The following is a 20,821-nucleotide window of genomic DNA, read 5'->3' as shown; positions in this document are numbered from 1 at the left end:
GACATAGGTAGTACGGAGTAACAAATAGTCGAACCATGAAGGCTATATTCCCAATTTTCCATACAAGAATATAGACCAGCGAGTCCTGCAACAATTGAACTAAACTTTAACTTAACTCATTTTGAAACACGAAGGTTATATTTTCAAACGAATTTATAAATTAACAAATAATTAAAATGAACTTTAACTTTATTCATTTTAAACAACAAATCATATTCCTAAACGGGTATATAAAAAACAAATAGTTGAACCACAAATACTACTTTTATCATTTATTTTAACTCCCAAGGTGTATTTTAGTAAGCCAAAGATACATGGGGCCTAGAGAGAGACATTGACATCAGAAATAAAAAGCAAGATATCTGTTACTCAAAATTAAAGGCTCTGAATTTTTTTTGTAAAAAATCAGAAGTTTGAGTTTTCAACAAAAATAAAAATGGAGTTAGCCTCACCACCTTGCTCAAATTTTCCTTCAAAAATCAGAATCAAAAGCTGCAATTTCTCTTCTTCATTGCTTATAAGCTCTGTATGTTCTCTTGATCCAATCTATGTCTTTCAATTATTTTTCTTTTTTTTAATTGAGAATGTACTTTTCTTTCCTGGGAATTTGTGGTTCAAATTTATATTACTAACAACAAAAGGTTTGGTTATCTTTTGTTAGTTTGATATGGTAGATTGATCATTTCTTCAATAATAGGCTATTATATTCTAAGGCTGTTCTGCTAGATTATAGGCCACTTTCTAAATTTAGTAAGGAGCTTCCCATACCCCTGATGATGCACTTTGATACTGAGATGGTTATGGTAAAAGCAACTCAATTATCTTTTGAGTTTATAGTATAGAAATGAAGCACTTAACTAAATTTGAATCTGAGTTTATAGTATATTGCATACAAAGTTTGTGTCAGTTTCTTGACTGTGATGCTTCAGTTGGCTTACAGAAAAGATGCAGTTTGTTATCAAAAAAAAAAATTAACATCTTGCATACAAAAGAGGACAACATGTATGGTGGTGTGTTGCAGCCAATTAAAGGTAGAAGATGACATAGATAATGCAGAAGCTTGTGAGTTAGTGAATGGAGCTGAGGTTGAAATAGGAGGAGATGACAATGATACAATCCATGCATCTCTCTTCCAGGCAGTCAAGAACAACAATGGAATTGGCATTCTACTCTTGTCTGACATTTTCGGGTTTGAGGATTCATACACCAGAGATTTTGCTTATCGCGTTGCCTGCAATGGTTACAAGTATGTACATCCATCTCCTTCTTGTGGTGTGAGGTTGTAGACTTGTACTGTCACAACTGTCTTAACTGTTGTGGTTATGAACTAAGTTAGGGGGTGTTTGGTTCGCACATTGGTATGGGGTTGAAATCTAGAATGATACCTAGGTGGTATGAGTTTGAAACTTGATTCTCAATACCATGTGTTTGGTTCAGTTTAGAGATGAGGTTTTTCCTTTTATTTGATACTTGAAGTAAAGATATGAGTCAAACCACCTCCCCCAGGTTTCTAAACCCAGTACCTGGGGGTTTTGAGGTATGGGTTGTAAACTCTTAAGGGGATTTTTGGTTCGTGAACTCTAGGTATGAAATATGGGTTTAAAATAGTCTAAATCCATATCATTTGTTTGGTTTGTACTTTTAAAAGTTTCAAACCCATACCTCAAACCCTCAAGGTATCGGATTTAGAAACCTTAGGAGGGATGTTAGTTTGGTTCATACCTTTATCATAGGTATCAAATAAAATAAAATAAACTCATTCTCCATATGAACCAAACGCATGTTATTAAGAATCAAGTTCCAAACTCATACCATCGTGATATCATTCCTAATTCCAACCTCATACCATCGTGATATTATTCCTGATTTCAACCTCATACCATCTTGATATCATTCCTGATTTCAACCCCAAACCACTGTGCGAACCAAACACCCCCTAAATTCTCCAACCAAACACATGGTATGAGTTTAGACCACTCTAAACCCATACCTCATATTTAGAATCTGCGAACCAAACACCCCCTTAACAAGTTTCAGGATACCATCTAAAATGTCATAATATGTTTGAAACTGCAGTGTATTAGTACCAGATTTGTTCCGAGGAGATCCATGGTCAAAAGACCAATCACAAGCTCAATTAGAGGAATGGCTAGCCAAACATGATCCAATTACGATGGCAAAAGACATTGAAATGTCAACCAAATGGATGGTGGATGAGTTCATGGCTTCTGAATCATCTAAAAAGCTTGGCATAATAGGATTCTGTTACGGAGGTGGTCGAGTACTGGAAGTGCTAGCCAAAGACCAGGGTTCTGTTTTCGGTACTGGTGTTTCTTTCTATGGAACACGAATGGATTTATCTACAGCTTCAAATGTTAAGGTTCCTGTTCTGTTTGTAACAGGGGATAAGGACCCTCTTTGTCAAGTTACTGTCCTTAATGAGTTAGGGAACATAATTGGGAACAACTCAAAGGTGGTAGTTTTCAAAGGTCAGGGACATGGTTTTGTTCATCGCCCTGAATCTCTTGAACAAGATGAAGATGCAGAAGAAGCTTTCATGATTATGAGAAATTGGCTACAAAATCAGTTGTTAGACTTGGCCTGAGTTGCCTATTACTGAATCGGTCTGTAAGTATCAATCAAGGCACAAGCATTAATGATGTACGTTTGGTGGGGCGTAAAACATTTCCATTGTAAAATAATTTTCATGGAAAACACAATTCCAAAATTAGTTTTCCGTTGTTTGATTTCATGTAAGAAAAATGATGAAACGGAAGGAAATGAGAGGGAAAGTAAGCAGGCAGTGAAAGGAGTGTACAAGAAAGATAAGAAAAGGAAGGAAAACAGTTATCCCTTCATTTTGATGGGGAAATGGTTTTCCATCATTGGGAGAGCAATTTTACACCTAAGGAAATTGATTTTACACTCCTTGCAAACCAAACAATGTAAAATTGAAAATAAAGAAAAACTGTTTTCCAAGAAAAGGTTTTACGCCCTACCAAATGGAGCCTTAAAACTCCATGAGAATGAAAAGGTTGTGTCATCCAGAAAGATTCCACTCCAAGAGCTGAGCACATTAGCTATAGAATTTTATTTTTCTTTCTTTTCATTTTTCATTCTCCTGATTGATGAAACTACCAATCATAGTAACATTACAAGACAAAAAAGAATTGTTTCATCAGAAATTTGCGGTACATTGGGGTAAATGACCCGGCAAAACAATTTTTTGGTATTACAGTAGGATAAGAGTCATGTAAAGTGAACTGAAGTAACAAGCCCTTCTCACTGGTTCCTCAGCCCTGTGTAATGTAGTTCAACTCAAAAGTCACTCCTGCACATCCTGAAAAAAGAAGAATGTTGTTAAACATGTTATCATGTAAAAGATTCACAAACTCAGAATTCAAAACAATTCGGTTTGATGTCTACAAAGGTAAGTAAAAGCAGTTCTGACTTCTGAGTAATGATATGAGAAGGATACGTGTTAAGAGAGGTAGCCTAGCTGCATCGAACAAGGACACTAAATTAAACTTGTAGCAAGCAAATGCCAAAACAAAATGAACAAAATCGATCAAAGACTTAACGAATTCCTAATATGACTTGTTTCTTAACAGTACTATATTACTATACAATTTAGGTTTTTAAATAGAGAAGTAACAAACTACAACAAACAACAAAATAAACACATAATGAAGCAGATGTGGTGATTGGAAAGCTGCATCACCTAAAAAGTCGACTTCAGAAGCAGTAAGGTGACTAGTGAATCATGCACCAAGGATTCTATCTTTCAGATATGAAACGCATAAACTTTGGGAGTCTCACACGTAGACAACTTAAGTATTCTCTACCAGTCTACCTCACCCTTAACTGATCAATTAATTGAAACCAAAATTAGCACATACCAAGGTACCAATGAAAAGAAGGAAAGTTTCAACTAGTGAGAGCTCTTCTATAAGCAATGACACCTGCATACTGTCATGTGACCATTGTCCGGGGGATAAACAAATCCATCATGAAAAACAGCTATGCCTAAATTGCTCCCAGTTTGCATGTTAATACAACTCCCCACATTAATGATCTCAAAAACACATCGTAGCGCACCCATGATTCAATTTTTCAAAGTATACTTTAGCTATTAGTAATCTGGTACAACTCAAGAAGTCAACATAAATGATCCTGACTTGCAGACGAGTCTCACAATCACAACTTACTTGATTGTGTTTATAGCAAGAAATGTATTGAAGCTGTGCAAAACTGGATTGGTTTTAGGTACAATTTCAGGAACCTCGGTGGTCTGATCAGAGACATGAAGAGAGTTAAGTGTTCAAAATTCAGGAAAGGTGTCTTTAAAGCTTGTTTCATAGCTGTGATTTATCAGCTATGGAAAATCAGGAATACTGTTCTTCGGGATCAACATTTGATGTGTGTAGATAACTTTGTAAAGAATGTAAAGCCGGATATTAGATATAGATTTACTGTTGTAAATTCTAGGATTAGTGCTCAGGATAAAACTTGGTTTGATAGCATTTGTCACAAAGGTTTCTCCAGGTTTTTTGACGTATTGAGTTTGCTTCTTAGGCTTGCTAGACTAGATGTACTTTGGGTTCTCTGGCTTTGTTCCATGGTCCATCCTAGATGGTTTGTGGGAAGTTTACTCTTGGTTGTAAATGGTTGTTTGGATTGCCAAAAAAAAACTTACTTGCTTACAAAAAAAACATAATTGCTCCTCCAAGTTAAGCCAACAAGAAAAACTAGTCGTTTGCGTTAGAACTTCAGTAAACTCTAAGTTCAAAATCGTTTGGAAGTTAACAGTTTTCTCCAAAGTCAAACTACTTAGAAATATAACGTTAAAGGATGCATATCCTGAAACACTCTACATGCTTATCAAATTTCTCCAACAGGCTTCAGCTCAAACAATTAGTGGCTAAAACTAATAACTTCCAAGGCCATACCTCTTAACCTAACAATTACAAAAGCCTACACCCACAACCACAAGAAACGATTAGAGCCTAGTGGAATCTGGTGCAAGCAACATTGTACCAATACCAGAGGCCATAGGCATCATCCATTTGCACAATTTACACTATAAATTATCACCTATAAATGCTCTACACATTCTACTAAATTTTGGAATGCAACCATATTTCAAAATTAACCAGAATTCAGAGCATACACTGAGCTAAGTGATTATCCTTTTTTCTTTTCTTTCAACTACCAGTAGCTTGGCACTATCAAAGAAATCCATTATACGACAATAAATAAAACAAAAAAATCACATCATTTCAGAAGTCAGGACAAGAGAGTGGTCAACCCTTGAATGTTGCTAGAATGAATCCTTTCTCATTCATATCCTTTTGACCTTGCCTCATTCTTCAATGAGCTTCCCATTTATAGCTAATATGTATAATCCTCCATCAGACATTAATATTAATAACCTCTTCCCTGTGACAAAAACCCCGGACAATTACTTTGCAGATATGATAGTTGCCTGTCCTTGTTTTCAAAATCGAGACATTAAACTGCGATTCAATGATATCCATTGAAGTCATCTTGCCTAATCACTTCAATCAGGAAGTAAATGCTCCCAACAATCTAACATAGTCTCTACTCTAAATCTTTAACCAACAAGTGCATTTACCTAACATGAATCCAGTCTCATGAAAAATTACGCTGCCACGATTCCACTCTAAAACTGACATAATCCATTTGAAAGGTTTCAACTAGTTACCAAGACCACAGACAACAATTTTGATATCATAAACCTATATAAGCCAAATACTGTTTTAATTGACATTGCCACCAAGTACTCGATCGGAAGATTCACCAAGATATACGAAGTATATGCTTTCAAAACAACATTTGTATACAAAAGGGAGATAAACTAACCTGAGAAACAGGGGTTTCGGAGATGTTTGAAGGCCTCAAATTTTCTGTGGGTTTGTCAAACAATCTAGAGCAGTCTGAGTATGCAGATCCAAGACCAGCTCCAGCGCCAAAAGCCACAGAAGCCCAACGAGTTGCAGGACTCCCTAATAGAAAAACACGACACAGTCCAACATCAATGCCTACTCATGAAAATGGTGAAAGGGTTGATGCATACTCAGGAAACAATGCGACCATAAACAAACAGAGAGAACTCTATGTCTCTAATCAACGCTACAAATTCGATTATCCCGATGCTAGATTAGCCTAGCTACATTTAAAAGCCAATTCTTCAATATGTAAGTAGCTATACAACCTACATAACCCTCTAAACGCCGCCGGAACATCAAGAGGCGCAAGCAATTTAGAGAATTTCAAAACCACTTTATGTCTATAAATTATCAATTTGTGATTCAGCAATTCTGTAAACCTATAAAAACAGTTCATTTGCATACAAGAACAATCTATTATTGCACATTGTTGTTAACCTAATATTACTTTTACAACGTCAATCAGTAAATTTCCACCACAATTCCAACTTCAAAGCCCTAAAAAAAAATCGTTGCTAACCCCATAAAACACCCTTGAATCGATTTCCCAGAATCCCCCATCAATTCAAACCAAACAAACACATTACCCAAACAAAAACAAAACGAACCAGAACAAATCTAGGAAATCATCATCACAAAAATGAAACTATGAAGCACATTTGCATCACTAAAACAGTTTATTTTAAAGAATAATTAAGGGTATAATTCAAAAAAGGTAAATAAGGGGGGAAATTAAAGGGAAATGGAACTGACGGAAGAGGAGGAGGCCAGTGAAAGCGCCGGCGACGGAGGCGTAAACAAAGCGGCGAAGAGAAAGATCAAGGCAAGCATCCCATTTCGCATCCAAGTTGTACTCTTTTGATAATCCCATCTCTTCTCTCTTGTTCTCCGCCATTTTTGATGGGTCTGAACTTGCAGATTGCCCTTTTCGCTACTCCTTTACTTTCGTCGTCGTCTTCTTCGCAGATGAGAATATGAGATGTTCTTCGGAATTCTTGAGGATGAAAAAAAAAACCAGAATACCCAGATGATTTTTGTAACTTTTGGGCCTTTGTTGCTTTTCTTTTCTTCAATGGTCTTTGGCCCATGTTGTTCGGGTCAAAATTTACCTCGATCCATACTGTGATACTGGCAACATAGATTTGTATTTGTATCCCTAATGCACTAGTGTATCGCTATTCGACGCCCGCCCACGCTAAAATCGCCCTATTATTCATAGCGAAAGTACAGAACTACCCTTATAAAAACTTACCCCTCCCTTTCATTTTTTTACCCTTCTCACCTCACCTTTCCCTCACCTCTCTCTCAACCCCCCCTCCCCACCAAGCTGGCTCCCCGATTTTCGCCGGAAAATTGAAATTCCGGCGAGAATTTTTTCCCCCCTCTTTAACTCATTATGGTATCTTAACTTGTAATTCCGTCGGAATAAGTTGTTGGCAATCTTAGTTTCTTCATAATTCATGTGGGAGTTGCGGCGGTGGTTATAGTCGTGGAAGTTGTTCCGGAAAATCGGCTCCCGGAAAATCTGCTCGTAAGCTTCAATGGAGGAGATAAAAATGGTATTTTTTTATTCATTTCTGGCGCACAAGATTTGCACCGTACACATGGTAGTGGCGCACAGATTTTGCACCGTGCACATGGAAGTGGCGCAAAATCTGTGCGCCAGTGACATGGAACTGGCGCACAGATTTTGCGCCACTTCCATGTGCACGGTGCAAAATCTGTGCGCCACTACCATGTGTACGGTGCAAATCTTGTGCGCCAGGGCTGTAACTCCGGCGGCGGCGATATGGGCTTGCGAGCAAATTGGGGGTTTTTTGAGGCAACTCCGGTCGGTTTTGCGATGGCCGGCGAGATTGTTGTGATGTTACTGTGATGGCGGCAGAGATGGGCTGAGATGGCCGACCGGAGTTGGGCTGAGATTGGCGGTGGCGTTGAGGGAGGGGTGCCGGCAGGAGGAAGGGAGGGAGAGAGCAGAGAAGGAGAAGGGTGATGAGGGAGGGGGGGATGAATGATTTTAAAGGGCAGAGTCATACTTTCACGTAATAAATTAGGGCGTTATTAACGAAACAGGGCGTCGAATAAAAATCCCCAATGCACTATGCACCCAATCAAATACTTGTAAACCAGACAACCCTCTAACATACAGAGTAAGAGTATAAAACTAGTGTATAGCTTGGACAATCGCCCAAGTTGTAAGAACAATAGACCATACTAAACCAAGGTTTATTACAGGTTAGTTAGTCTAGCTACATAAATTTTTGATTGAGTCATTCTCAAGCATATAATGATACAACACATTATAGTGTTTACACGTGTTATTGGGTTCATATTTTCAACTTTTTCTTTTGGGAAAAAAACATTACTCAAATACCTTGTTACTGGCAACTATATAACCTATATCGAAAATTCGGACGTGATTCAAACATCATATGATTAATTGGTTGTTTCTCCCCGATATCTGTAAGTATAATCTTTACACTTATAGTCCAACCCTCAAGTACCAAGGACAATGATTTTGACGGTACGCATATAAACGCCATTTTGGTAACGAGAATAAAGACTTTTTGGACTAAAGTATCAAATCCCACCGGGAAACTCATTGGTTGAGGGGTCCCCTTATCCCTGCTCTCGGACCTTGATTGCTAACCCGCACTAGGTTAATTAATATCGACTTACTGCTCAACGAGATATCCTCTTTACACACCCCACAAAAACCCAAAAAAACTTTGTTTGACATAATGAGTTGATTTTTCCAAAAACAAAATGATGACCGGTTAATTACCGTAGTTAGTCTTACGCACTATGGTGTGAACTGATTTTGGCATATGTTTATTTTGACAATTATAAAAAGTTATTTTATAAATCTAATGAGACAATTATAACAATCCCTCACATTACTGTCAGTGGCGGAGCTAGGTGGACCCCCCAAAAAAAACCGGAAAAAAAACTTATAGCTGAGAGCTAAGAGACCTAATATTTTAAAGAACCGATCTCTTAGGTTATACTTAAAACACCCCCACACGTAAGAGATCTGTATACTATAGAGATAATCCTAAGAGAACAGCCTTTAGAAAAAAAGCCGTTCTCTTAGAATTTTGAATAACTATAGGGGGATTATCTTAAGAGAGCAGTCTTTAGAAACAATCGGTCTCTTAGAGTTTTGAATTTAAACACCCACTCTCTTAAATTAAGTTATTCTTTTCAGTTTTCACCACACATATAAAACCGTAGAGAATAATTGTAATAATTTTGTACTATTGTAATATGAATATTGATTAATTTAAGGACGATACATTTTTTTTAGTAATATATTGTGTGTTGCGGAGGATCTCCCAACACAATACTCTAAAAATTCTAGGAACGTCACTGCCGACACCCCAAAAAAAAAATTCTGGCTCTGCCACTAATTACTGTATCTTTTCTTAAGTATAAATCACAATTAATTAACAAAGTAGATTATTGTGAATAATGTTAAAAGTCAAATTATGTCATCTAAAATAGAACATAGGAAATATGCATTACTCCATATAAACTTATAATCACTTTTTGACGCGCTAAAATCACTATATAGCTCCTCCGTACTTGTTCAATTTAAAGATCAGAGGAATCAAAGAGACGACAGACACATGAGAATCCGATGACAGTTTTCACAGAGTACAAATCAACCATCAGATGATTCAGATCTCTGCTCTTCGTAGAGTATCAATTACAGTATGAATACAGTACAAAAATACTCCTACTTTCTTTTACTGTACAAAAATACTCCTACTTTCTTTTTTAGAAATGTCAAATACGGACTAAAATAGAAAAAGACTGCAATCACAATCAATTTGTCGTCTTCCCCTTTCGTCCTTACTGTCTTTTCAATAATTCGCACCTCTTTTTGTTCTGCACCTTGGATTCTCCCCCCGCCTTAAACGCCGCCGTTTCACTTCCACTCTCCATAATCCCCTCTCTCGTTCTCTCTCCTCAGCTCACTCACTTCAGTCTCAAACAACCCACAAAAATGGCAGATGAAGCACTTCCCTCCACCACGCCGGAACTATCCGAACCTCCGCCGTCTAATCCAGTTACAGAATCTCCGGTTAAATCAGTAGAAACAGAATCTTCTGTACCGAAGGAAGAATCTAAGGCGCCGGAAGAAGTATCTCCGGCGAAAGAGGAAGCAGTAACAGTCACACCAACTCAACCACCACCAGCAGTTGCTCAGGTTGAAGAACACACAGAAACAATCACTGAATCTGAAAATCCCAAAGTCAATGAACAAAAAAATAGAAGCTTTATTCAATCAGCTGTTTCTTTTAAAGTGGAAAGCAACTTACTCTCTGATCTCTCAGATTCCCAGACAAAATCCCTTGAAGATTTCAAAACCTTACTCAAACAATCTCTCTCCGACAAAACCCTCTTACCCAAATCAAAATCAGCCACCACCGTTGAATCTGCTATAAAAGAGGAGCAAAACCCAGAAACAGATTCTGAATTAGAACAAGAGGTTTCAATTTGGGGGATACCCTTATTGAAAGATGAAAGAACAGATGTAATCTTGCTGAAATTTTTAAGAGCAAGAGATTTTAAGGTTAATGATGCATTCTCGATGCTTAAAAGTACCCTTAATTGGAGGGTTGAATTTGGGATTGATAAATTGGTGGATGAAGATTTAGGGGATGATTTGGGGAAAGTGGTGTTTATGCATGGACATGATAGGGAAGGACACCCAGTTTGTTATAATGTTTATGGGGAGTTTCAGAATAAGGATTTGTATGCGGATACCTTTTCGAGTGAGGAGAAAAGAGAGAGGTTTTTGAGGTGGAGGATTCAGTTTTTAGAGAGGAGTATTAGGAAGCTTGATTTTGATGCTGCTGGTGTTAACACTATTTTTCAGGTTAATGATTTGAAGAGTGCTCCTGGTCCTGGTAAAAGAGATCTTAGGTTGGCTACTAGACAAGCTCTTCATTTGCTTCAGGATAATTATCCTGAGTTTGTTGCCAAGCAGGTATATATCCTTGTTTCCATGTCGGATTTTGTTGTTGCCATTGTATAATGTTGGTGTTAGCATGACATGATTAATACTGGTTGGTTTGTTGTTCTACAATATGTATGTTGATGCTGTTTATGTTTATTGTTTGGATGAAGATTGCTTAGAATTCATATCATAATTAGAACTTAAAACAAGCTAGTTGATGTCCATGTTGATTTTTTATGTGGTGGTTTGGACTTTGGAGAACTGTAGCTAATTGGATAAGGTAATGTAAATGTTTTCCGAACATTGGATGCAAAGATGTGAGTATGATCTATCTAAGGTTGACTAAGAACCTTTTGTGGCTTAGTATTTGATTTTCCTACTATTGCAAAATTGCATCCTAAATTTGGGAAGTGTTCTAAGAGAAAGGTTGCACTTTTCTTAAATTAGTAACATTTGTTCTTGCTTTAATTCACCAAATTTGAGTTCTCTTTCCCCTGTACCCCTTTGCTAGTGTTTCTGAATGTAAGAAGCAGAAACACCGAACATACACAGTCTTTCCAAAGATGTGCTGTATAACTTTGAGATATTCGTATTTTTTACGAGTTGGTTTTGTTTTATGAAATCTATTCTTAGGTGTTCATCAATGTACCCTGGTGGTATGTGGCCTTCTACACCATGATGAGCCCATTCATGACCCAAAGAACAAAAAGCAAGTTTGTGTTTGCTGGACCTGCCAAAACTGCTGAAACACTTTTCAAGTCAGTACTTCTTTTTACCTTTACCTTTTCCCCTTCATCTTCATTAAATTTGTGGTGGTGAAATTAAATTTGGATTTGTATTTTGGGTGCCACAGGTATGTGTCCCCTGAGCAAGTTCCTATTCAATATGGTGGCCTTAGTGTTGACTATTGTGATTGCAATCCGGATTTCACTGTGGAAGATACCGCAACTGTCCTAAACCTAAAAACTGCGACAAAGCAGTTTGTTGAAATCATATGTTCTGAGGTACGTAGGTTAAGGTGTTGCTCCAATTAGTGACGCTGTTCTTAAGTTTCTTAAATTTATTGCTTAAATTTCATTGTTGATATTGGATTTTGTAGAAATGTATCATCGTTTGGGAGGTCCGAGTAGTAGGATGGGACGTGACTTATAGTGCTGAATTTGTGCCTAGTGCCAACGAAAGTTACACCGTGGTTATGCAAAAGGCAACTAAGATGACCTCGAGTGATGATCCTGTCATATCCGGAAGCTTTAAAGTCAGTGAAGTTGGGAAGATAGTCCTCACGGTTGACAATCCAACTTTCAAGAGAAAGAAACTCCTCTACAGGTACAAAGTTTTGCCTTTCTCTGATTGATGATGATCGATGTTCTTGCACCATTGTTAGTTCAAGACTAGTGTCAACATTGCTATGAATGAGTTGATTCCCTTGTTCAGTATGTAGATGAATTTCCTATTCAATATTTCTTTGTTCATTTTTATTTCTCTGTTTTTTCTGGAACTTTTTGGTCCGTTTTCTTTCCTTTTGGAGCATACGGCTAGGTGATTGGTTCCTCCTCGTTAATCCAAAAGGAAAATAGAATCTTAGGGTGTATGTTGTGTAAAATGGCTGTAAAAACTCTGTATCACTTCAATGTACTTCCGTGGTTTTTATGGATGTTTATATTTTTCGAAGCAAATTGTTCAGTTTACCGTATTCAGAAAACCATTCAAGTGTTCATACTTTATGAAGTAGCCTAAATGATCAATTTCTGGGGATAATATGGTAAATAATATTCCGTAGTCAGAAATCAGAATAACAAGTGTAAAACCCTGGTGCAAAGTCACTCTCAGGTAAATATATTATTACTGGAGAATAGCTCAATCTGTCACATTTTGTGTACCTCAAATATCATTTAGATTTTAGGGGTACATTTCTGGAAAGAGTCACATCTCCTTAATTAGGTGTTCTGCCACTTTCAATGTATGTTAGTTGAAACTTTTTCCTAGAAATTATGATATCTTTGAGAATTATTTGTGTTGTTGCACTAACTCTGCCTTTTTAAACCATCAAATTAAGCTAAACCACACAACCCTATTAGTCTACACACATGCAATTAAGCTGATCTGAAATGATTGCTGCTGATGTGAATTTCCACTGTACCTTAGTTCAACCCCCTTAGTCTTCTTTTCTTCGCTCAATCCCCCTTTCCGAGCTGTTTTTTCTACTGGCAGTACCTCTGCGTTTGCTTTGGTGCAAGAGACGGGAAGAGAAACAGGGGTAGATTTGGAAAAAAGAAACATAAAGCCAAAATAATAACCAAAATTTAGGAATTTGAACAGGATGGTTGTATAGATTAGAATATCAGTCAACTAGTAATGCTATTTTCTTCATCTGACTCTACTAACCAACCGCGTAAAGAAGGTTCAGGCTCCACATTCTGTCTGGGTGATATAACTTGAACTCTAGTGAGCAGCAGCTTCTTCTTTGAACTTGTATTGCGAATTGTGATTACCAGTTTGCCAGGCTCATTCAGTCTGAAACCTTCAGAAATGACAGGTTCATCACTTTCCTTGAGTTTCCGTGGCCTCGATATGTGTGTAATGTAATTTCCCTTCGTGTCTGGGACAAATTTCGCATCATATATTGCATCCCAGATTATCATTCTTAGTTCCCAGAGTACACTACATGACTGCAATTTTGCAATGGCAAATTATGTGAATTGTCAGAAAAAGGCTTGTTACTTACTTACTTGAAGGGCTAAGACTTCGTTCTATTGGACTTATTTTGACTGAACTTATGTTATCTGAATTTAATTGAACTTATTTTAATTTATCGGAACTTAATTGAACTTATCTTAATTTATCTGAACTTATTTTATCTTTAAAAAATAGTATTTTGTCTGAAATAAACTTATTTGTGTATGAAAATATCTGAAAAAACTTATTTTTGTTTAACTTATATTATTTGAATTTAACTGAACTTATTTTGTCTGAAATAAGTCAAAATAAGTCGAACATAACATGGCCTAAGTTCTGTTTGACTTATTCAGACAAAATAAGTTCAAAAAAAATAAGTTTTTTTTTTACATTTTAACAAACAAATAAGTTTAATTAAGTCAAAATAAGTTTTTTTCAGATAAAATAAGTTCAGATAAGTTAAGTTAACAGAAGTTCAGACAAAATAAGTCGAATATAACGGAACAACCTAGCAAAACTAATTTAAATAGGCTTGGATACATCCAGATCCAAATGACCCATTTACCACTTATAGAAAATAGGCTTGGATACATCCAGAAATGACCCATTTACCACCTCTAGAAATAAGGGAATTTACCTTGGCAAAATGGAACTCTATTCTTTGTGAACTATCAGGCTTGATGGTAACTTCTGAAACAATATCCTCAGCGTTAGATTGGTGAAAATCCTCATCATAATCTCGGCTTAGACCACCAAATTTCACTGGGACTTGTGCAGGAGAAATGTATCTGTTTTCAGCTTCAAAAAATGAACTCAGATCATAATGTAGAACAAGGATAGAAACTCAACAAAAAGGAATCCAGTGAATAAGAGGTGTTTACTGACTTGAAAAGAGTTTCAATGGTTTTTGTTTGACCCGAAAACACTACTATTTGGTTCGTGCTCCATACATCAAACACCATTGAATAGATCCGGCAGTAACTCCGATACCACCACGAAACATTGATCCACAACTTAAACACCAAAAATGATGAAACCCAGAAAAATTTAATCAATGATGCAAGAACTCAAAAATGAACAAATCAAATGTAGAGTTTGTTAAATACCTGTTTGGCAACAAATTCTGGATAATGATCATGAAGCAGTTGCAGAAACTTGTAGACGACCCTGTACAGGTCGCCATTGCCATACCTTGTTAAGCTTTTAAGATCTATGACTAATGAAATAGAATATACCTTTCTTGTGCTGAAAATAAGCTTCCTGATATTCTTCTCTGTAAATTGAATAAGCCAACGAAGAAGCTTTCGCTGTTTTTGTTCATTGTAAGAAAGATTGTCTCCCAAAACATCCTCTAAAACCAAGTACCAAACAGGATACCCTTGTTTGTCATAACCATGGGTGACCATTACGTTATTGTAATCATGATTGAATTCAAGGTCTTCTTCTAAAAGTGATCGAATGCCAACTTCGTTGCGCCAGAGAAGAGTGTTCTTGATCATAGCATACGCGTCCAGAACGTTGAAACTTGATGCTTTCAAGAATTTGAGGATGATCATATCAGTTCTGTCATCACCAACAAGTAGAACACCCCATATTGTAGAAAGATCTCCATCAATGAAGGTGAGTTGATCGTTTTCCAGGCCATCTTGGATGAGTTTTTTCAGTTCTTGTAAATCTTTCTTTTGGGATTCTGTCAGTTCATTTACAGATTCCTTGTTCGGTTTCTCATGAACATCCTCCATTGATTCTTCGGCTTAATTCATGCAATGTGCATGGAATTCTACTTCATATTGTAGGGTAACATAGGAGGTGATTCAGAATGTAATGTCAAACCATACTACAATGCTAAGGTATTTGGTGGGACCCATCTCTCTACATCTCAAAAGACTTAGTAACTAACTAGAACAGGCCTCCCATTATGTTTTTTTTTACAAGATACTGGTCTTTGCCCAAGAAATGTGGAGATAGAAATAGTCCAGGAAATTTTAGAGTTGTCAAAAATTAACCTGATGAGACCATAATACGATAAAAAGCGAAGTAACACGAATAAAACTTACACATTCAATAGGTATTGGTACAACGACTCGCTGACCCGCATAAAATATTATCCGATATAAGCAGAACCGATAAAGCCCAATCTGTAAACGACTATAACCTGATACCCGAACCGATAAATCCCAATCCATAAACGACTATAACCTGATTTGACAGTTCTAATTTTGCACCCTCAATTAGTCAATTCTATCAAAACTTTGAAGATTTAGTTGGGGAAGGGCCTAATGGTTTTTCTACACATCCAATTTCCATAACTTAATTAATACGGAGTGCGGAGTAGTTAATACACAGTGAAATCAAAATTTGGGCCTGCGAGGTTCTGGTCTGATACACTCATACACTGTTTTTTTTTGTTTTTTTTTTGGTGAAAGTGAGGCCAAGGCCCAAAAAGAAAGATAAACTAGCTATATTAAAAAAAAAAATACCTCACTATAACTACCAGCTAAATAGCTAATAAATTAATAAGTCAATTAAATTGTTTAAAACTTTATGCCGGTCAAACCAGGACGAATATGAAGGGAAGTAGGGGTAACTTTTTTACACCGTATCTTACTTCTTCGTTTCTCTTTCAGCTCCATGAACTCATGGCAGTTGGATTGATCGTCTATAGTATGCAAAGTATTGCTATTTGCTAGCACTAGACCAACTATAATAAATTGGTATAGGTTTCGTCCACGACATAACTTTATCTTCGTTAATTATATGCTTATAGTATGATTAGCAGGCGTAATAATATCATTAGTGCCAACCTCCTTGTTTGGGAAAGGAAACAATCGGATCGTAGCTAGGATGAATATGAACACACATCACATAATTCTTTGGATTCTTCATCGATCAAGTTGGTATGTAACACATTTAGTGTGTCTCGTTGACAATGACTTTGTAAATTCGACTAAATAAAATGGTCCCAGAATTATAAAAAGTGTAACATATGTTTCTTAGCTTTATTCAGTTTTATCAATGAGTGTAAACAACATTTTTAATAAAGTTGTTGCGTACAATTTTTGGAATCAACACAACCTAATGACAAAGTTTCTTTTAAACGGAGTTTGGAACATATGTTTTGCTACAGTTTTTGGTACTGGCTTGTAGTACGTGCGCCGAATTGATCATCGTCTTATTATTATTATTATCAATTTTACGTACGTAAAGCATGAGAGTGCTTCACGTGTCATGTATTCTTCGAGGCAACCTTTAATTATTAATTACGGGTACTTCGTGTGAAACATTAATCCATTAATGTGAATTGAAGGTGGTTGATTAGCCAGCAAATATATGCATGTAACAAGTACATTAACGAAATTTGAGCAAGAATAAGCATGTTTACGTTAATAATTGTGACAAAGTTATGTTGTAACAGAAAAATGTAACAAGTGACACTTTTTAATCATAACCCCATAAGCATTACAGCATTACTTATGATTCGCAATGCTTATTTGGTCTGATTTTAAGCTGTCGAAAGCAAATAAATTTAATTAATTTGTGTTGTTGCATTATCGATCACTAACGAAGCCACATTGGATCATAGTGTGGTCCATTGACACTTCAATTAATTAAATAAATAAATGCAATAAAAGCTTGTAATTCTTGCTAGTTTTCCTTGCCTTTTATACTATTATTTTGCTAATTGATGACACCCCAACTTTAAGATCCTTGCCCCCGCCACTACTCGGCACTATTTCCTTCCTGTTTCTTTTTTTCCTAAATTAGGAAAAGTTACGAATTACAAGTAATATGATCAAGTTTGTTAACAAATCATGGACATGCAATTAGTAGTTTATTTGGTTTTTCAATTTTCCGACAAATGACATTGTTCTTAAAAAGATTTTAATCAAGTTTAGTTACTCATCATATTAACATAATTTGATTCAAATAATTCAAAAAAGTGTAGGCTAATCAAGCAAGAATATCAGTACTGCTCTACAGCGAAAACTGAGAGGAAAGCATGCATGAAACACTACAAGAAATTGTACTATTAACGACGGGAAATCCCGTCGCGAAAGGCCAATAATCGTTGATTAACGACGGGATTTCCTGTCGCGAACCCGTCATAAAAGGGGGCCGTCGTAAATCCGTCGTAAACCCGTCGTAAAAGACATTTGCGACGGTTATTCCCGTCATTGTTTGGTTGTTAGCCCCGTCGCAAAAGGCTTTTGCGACGGAATTTTTAACCCGTTGTAATTAGGTTGTCGTTAAAGATACAAATTCTTGTAGTGAAATTATGGGAGGCCCCTCTTTATTGTGTTTAATACTACGTACGTAATTACGTATAATCTAATTAGGGTAGTTTTACGGTATTTCATATTTTCGAATTCGAATTTTCTTTTTTTTTAATGTCGACAAAATTCAGATACCCTTGATAAGGAATCAACATTTATGTCATTAAAACAATTAATCACTCCAATTAGACATGGGAGTGGACCCAATAACAAAAGCACAAGTGTATGTGTATATATCATTTTGATTAAGAATTGAAAATGGGTTTGGTTCTCCTTTTGATCTCTTTTGAATTGTGCTTGCCAGTACGAAATAGATTCTGATGATCAAAGATGACGGCGATCATGTACATTTAATAGTTCGTTTTTTCTAATCTTCCAATATTTAATACAAGATTTTGTGTATTTATAGCTCTCACAAGTCGGAATTCCGTTTCCCTTTGCCCTTATAACTCTTTTACACCCAAAAAAAGTTAAAAATTTTGTGGCGTACTGAATTTACCAATATGTAGGAAGTGTTTGGTTTGTGTAAAAGGTGTTACATGGAAAATGATTTTTCATGTAACATTTACGTAGTATAATTTTTCACTGAAAATATTTTCCTAAATTTATAATTTTTTTTATTTCCCCAACTTTTCAGTGAAAAATCATTTTCCATATAATTCTTTTTAATCATTTTACGTTATTTGGTATGACAAGAATTTTCCAATAGCTCTCTCAATAGTGAAAGACATTTTCATTTGAAAGAAAGGGAAACCATTTTTTCTTATACCTCTATCTTCCCTCTTCCCATCAATCCTCACCCATCCGGCCATCCACCGTCATTTTCTTTTGTTCTATGATTTTCTTTTGTAAGAAATCAAACAAAGGAAAACTAATTTGAAATTGTATTTTTCTTTAAAGAGTGTACATGAAAAATCATTTTTCACTGAAAATATTTTCCGCCAAATCAATCAGAGTCATAAATGGAACTACTAACAAAACCTAAATGTTTTATCACTTTATCTTAGTAGACCTGAAGATGCATGGTAATGGTCTATGCTAGCATGACCATGTGTTGTGCTTTTGTGTTTTGAAGCCTTGGCCAAGCGCGATCAACCATCTCTGTGTCGGGACTAATTTAAGAAAAACCTTAAATCAATCCATGTGATTATACTCCGTAGTAAGTTAAGTTTGTACCACTCCATCCACTTTCCTACTTCACAGTTATTACTAGTATTAGGTTCGGTAGCTTTCTTAATTATTTGATATTATACGAATAAGATTGTTGATGTCAACATTACAAAATATAATTGTACTATACCAAAGTTTAACTATTTAATTGATCATATTTAATCGAACATAACTTCATTACAATGCGTAACTATTAATTAGATAATACACCGTACCTATTTGATAAAAAGTTGATCTATATGTAACACCGTTATATGTAATTATTTATGTATCAATTTTGTATACTTGTATATATATCTACAAGATACGGAGTGATAACTATTCATTATTTTGAAATGACCTATAATTAGGTTGGAAGAAGTTTGAAAATTTTGCAAAAGATATGAAATTAATCACTATTTTATAAGATAAACTTAAATTAGGTGCCATCCCTATCAGATTGAGAAATCAGTGAAAATTACTTTGAAATTTTTGTCCCTACATGATATCTTATTATAATATCAGCATTTTAGAATTTAGCCTCATCTTGAATAAAGTAGTTGATCAAAACCATCAATTTAAAGCTTCATAATTAATTAAACCTACTTGTATTATTAAGTGAGAAGAAAAATCTACACAACAAATTGCTACTCAATAATAATAATTATACTTAGGAATTTGGACTTTAGTTTAGTAGGCTCTCAGTTACATTAGTTTTTAGGACCCATTTGGTCCCCTTTGTTAAAAACAGATCACCAAGATTCGTGTTCTTGTAAATGATCAAGTTGCAAAATTAAGCTTTTTTTTTTTTTTTTACCGCAAACATGCACTTTCACCTTCGTTTTGCCTTTTGTAATTGTAAGTACTATTTATTGCTTGCCACCCACACCATGTTGCGTTAGAGTACTCTTCATTTCTTTTCATGCATTTCTTATCTTAAGATTACGACTCTTAAGATAGAAAAGAAAACAACTCCCTACTTTTTCCTTTATGAATCATTACTGTTGATTTAGGAAACGGATCATCTTATTCTTTTAGCAAATGCATGTCATAATCTCTTATGAAAAAATTAATATTTTTTTTAGGATTGGTATAAGCGAAATTCAAACTTATAGGGAGATATTGGGATGGTCTCTATTTGCAGAATTTGTAAAATATCCGCCATATTTGAGTATTTGCATCTTGTATTATTAGGATGCTATATATATTCACCATTTTTCTTTGATATAGTGAAAAATACCTATAATTTTACTCTAGTCCGTACTTTAAACCTTCGATTCACTATGTTCAATCCACAAGGACCACAAAACCATCTTTTAAGATTGTTCAATTCAGCTTTGTTTGCCTCTTTTTGAGATAAAGAAACAACACTTGTTTTTTTCCCTCCCCTACATTTTCAAACCCCCAAAAGTTTCAAGGTTTCAAAGTGGATTAAAACAAATTTAAAAACCAAAAGAAAGATTGTCAACTAGTCCTAAAATTGTGGTAAATTAGCATAACTCTCAACACCAAACACATGATCCAATCATTCAGACATCCAGCCCCCACCTCAAAGTTGGGCACATGCCTAGGTTTGATCACTTCAAACTGGCAAAAAACATTACTACTTGTCCTAAAATAAACAATAAACAACACTACTCCGTACTGTTTATACATTGATACGTGAAGTGTGCGTGACATTTGAAACGAAAATTACAGTAATATAATAGGATAAAAAAACCCATATAAACAAAATAAACACGTTCATCCTCAAGAGTTCCCTTATAGAAGGGAGATTGCAAAACTCG

At 35.7% G+C, this 20,821-nt stretch overlaps 4 protein-coding genes across 5 annotated transcripts; 2 read left to right on the top strand and 2 right to left on the bottom strand.

Moving 5' to 3' along the window:
* The first annotated feature begins 356 nt into the window (after positions 1–356).
* On the top strand, positions 357–2,737 carry LOC110785469 (uncharacterized). 2 transcript variants are annotated; one of them, XM_021989911.2, is made up of 3 exons: positions 357–526; positions 930–1,246; positions 2,077–2,737. In XM_021989911.2, the coding sequence occupies exons 1-3, from the start codon at positions 437–439 to the stop codon at positions 2,603–2,605; spliced, it is 936 nt and encodes a 311-aa protein (XP_021845603.1). In that variant the 5' UTR covers positions 357–436; the 3' UTR covers positions 2,606–2,737. The 2 variants fall into 2 exon arrangements, with proteins under 2 accessions (XP_021845603.1, XP_056693651.1); XM_056837673.1 differs by having other exon boundaries at positions 372–526; positions 941–1,246.
* Positions 2,738–3,081: 344 nt separating this feature from the next.
* Positions 3,082–6,982, bottom strand: LOC110785477 (MICOS complex subunit MIC10). The gene is made up of 3 exons (XM_021989923.2): positions 6,723–6,982; positions 5,884–6,026; positions 3,082–3,340 (listed from the first exon to the last, which is right to left on the bottom strand). The coding sequence occupies exons 1-3, from the start codon at positions 6,862–6,864 to the stop codon at positions 3,326–3,328; spliced, it is 300 nt and encodes a 99-aa protein (XP_021845615.1). The 5' UTR covers positions 6,865–6,982; the 3' UTR covers positions 3,082–3,325.
* Positions 6,983–9,814: 2,832 nt separating this feature from the next.
* Positions 9,815–12,595, top strand: LOC110785461 (patellin-3). Its single transcript, XM_021989902.2, has 4 exons — positions 9,815–10,965; positions 11,569–11,693; positions 11,789–11,939; positions 12,035–12,595. Exons 1-4 carry the CDS (start codon positions 9,979–9,981, stop codon positions 12,287–12,289), a joined length of 1,518 nt encoding a protein of 505 aa, XP_021845594.1. The 5' UTR covers positions 9,815–9,978; the 3' UTR covers positions 12,290–12,595.
* A 147-nt stretch (positions 12,596–12,742) lies between these two features.
* On the bottom strand, positions 12,743–15,096 carry LOC110784671 (patellin-3). Its single transcript, XM_021989129.2, has 4 exons — positions 14,718–15,096; positions 14,497–14,624; positions 14,249–14,399; positions 12,743–13,604 (listed from the first exon to the last, which is right to left on the bottom strand). The coding sequence occupies exons 1-4, from the start codon at positions 15,015–15,017 to the stop codon at positions 13,281–13,283; spliced, it is 903 nt and encodes a 300-aa protein (XP_021844821.2). The 5' UTR covers positions 15,018–15,096; the 3' UTR covers positions 12,743–13,280.
* Between the last annotated feature and the right edge of the window lie 5,725 nt (positions 15,097–20,821).

This window comes from Spinacia oleracea, chromosome 2 (genome assembly GCF_020520425.1).
Source record: "Spinacia oleracea cultivar Varoflay chromosome 2, BTI_SOV_V1, whole genome shotgun sequence".
In the NCBI taxonomy this organism is placed as follows: Eukaryota; Viridiplantae; Streptophyta; class Magnoliopsida; order Caryophyllales; family Amaranthaceae; genus Spinacia; species Spinacia oleracea.
Note: the sequence above shows the minus strand (reverse complement) of the source record. Positions and strands in the feature narration are given on the sequence as shown.

What these genes read in the sequence shown, in the direction of transcription:
- LOC110785461 (XM_021989902.2), top strand. Translation starts at nt 9,979, where the DNA reads ATGGCAGATGAAGCACTTCCCTCCACCACGCCGGAACTATCCGAACCT. An exon ending in CTGAGTTTGTTGCCAAGCAG is followed by an intron (nt 10,966 to 11,568) that starts GTATATATCCTT and finishes ATCTATTCTTAG; the next exon opens with GTGTTCATCAATGTACCCTG. An exon ending in ACTGCTGAAACACTTTTCAA is followed by an intron (nt 11,694 to 11,788) that starts GTCAGTACTTCT and finishes TGGGTGCCACAG; the next exon opens with GTATGTGTCCCCTGAGCAAG.
- LOC110785469 (XM_021989911.2), top strand. Translation starts at nt 437, where the DNA reads ATGGAGTTAGCCTCACCACCTTGCTCAAATTTTCCTTCAAAAATCAGA. An exon ending in CTTCATTGCTTATAAGCTCT is followed by an intron (nt 527 to 929) that starts GTATGTTCTCTT and finishes GTGATGCTTCAG; the next exon opens with TTGGCTTACAGAAAAGATGC. An exon ending in GTTGCCTGCAATGGTTACAA is followed by an intron (nt 1,247 to 2,076) that starts GTATGTACATCC and finishes TTGAAACTGCAG; the next exon opens with TGTATTAGTACCAGATTTGT.
- LOC110784671 (XM_021989129.2), bottom strand. Translation starts at nt 15,017, where the DNA reads ATGGTCACCCATGGTTATGACAAACAAGGGTATCCTGTTTGGTACTTG. An exon ending in CAGAATTTGTTGCCAAACAG is followed by an intron (nt 14,625 to 14,717) that starts GTATTTAACAAA and finishes TTGGTGTTTAAG; the next exon opens with TTGTGGATCAATGTTTCGTG. An exon ending in ACCATTGAAACTCTTTTCAA is followed by an intron (nt 14,400 to 14,496) that starts GTCAGTAAACAC and finishes AGCTGAAAACAG; the next exon opens with ATACATTTCTCCTGCACAAG.
- LOC110785477 (XM_021989923.2), bottom strand. Translation starts at nt 6,864, where the DNA reads ATGGCGGAGAACAAGAGAGAAGAGATGGGATTATCAAAAGAGTACAAC. An exon ending in CACTGGCCTCCTCCTCTTCC is followed by an intron (nt 6,027 to 6,722) that starts GTCAGTTCCATT and finishes TTTTTCTATTAG; the next exon opens with GGAGTCCTGCAACTCGTTGG.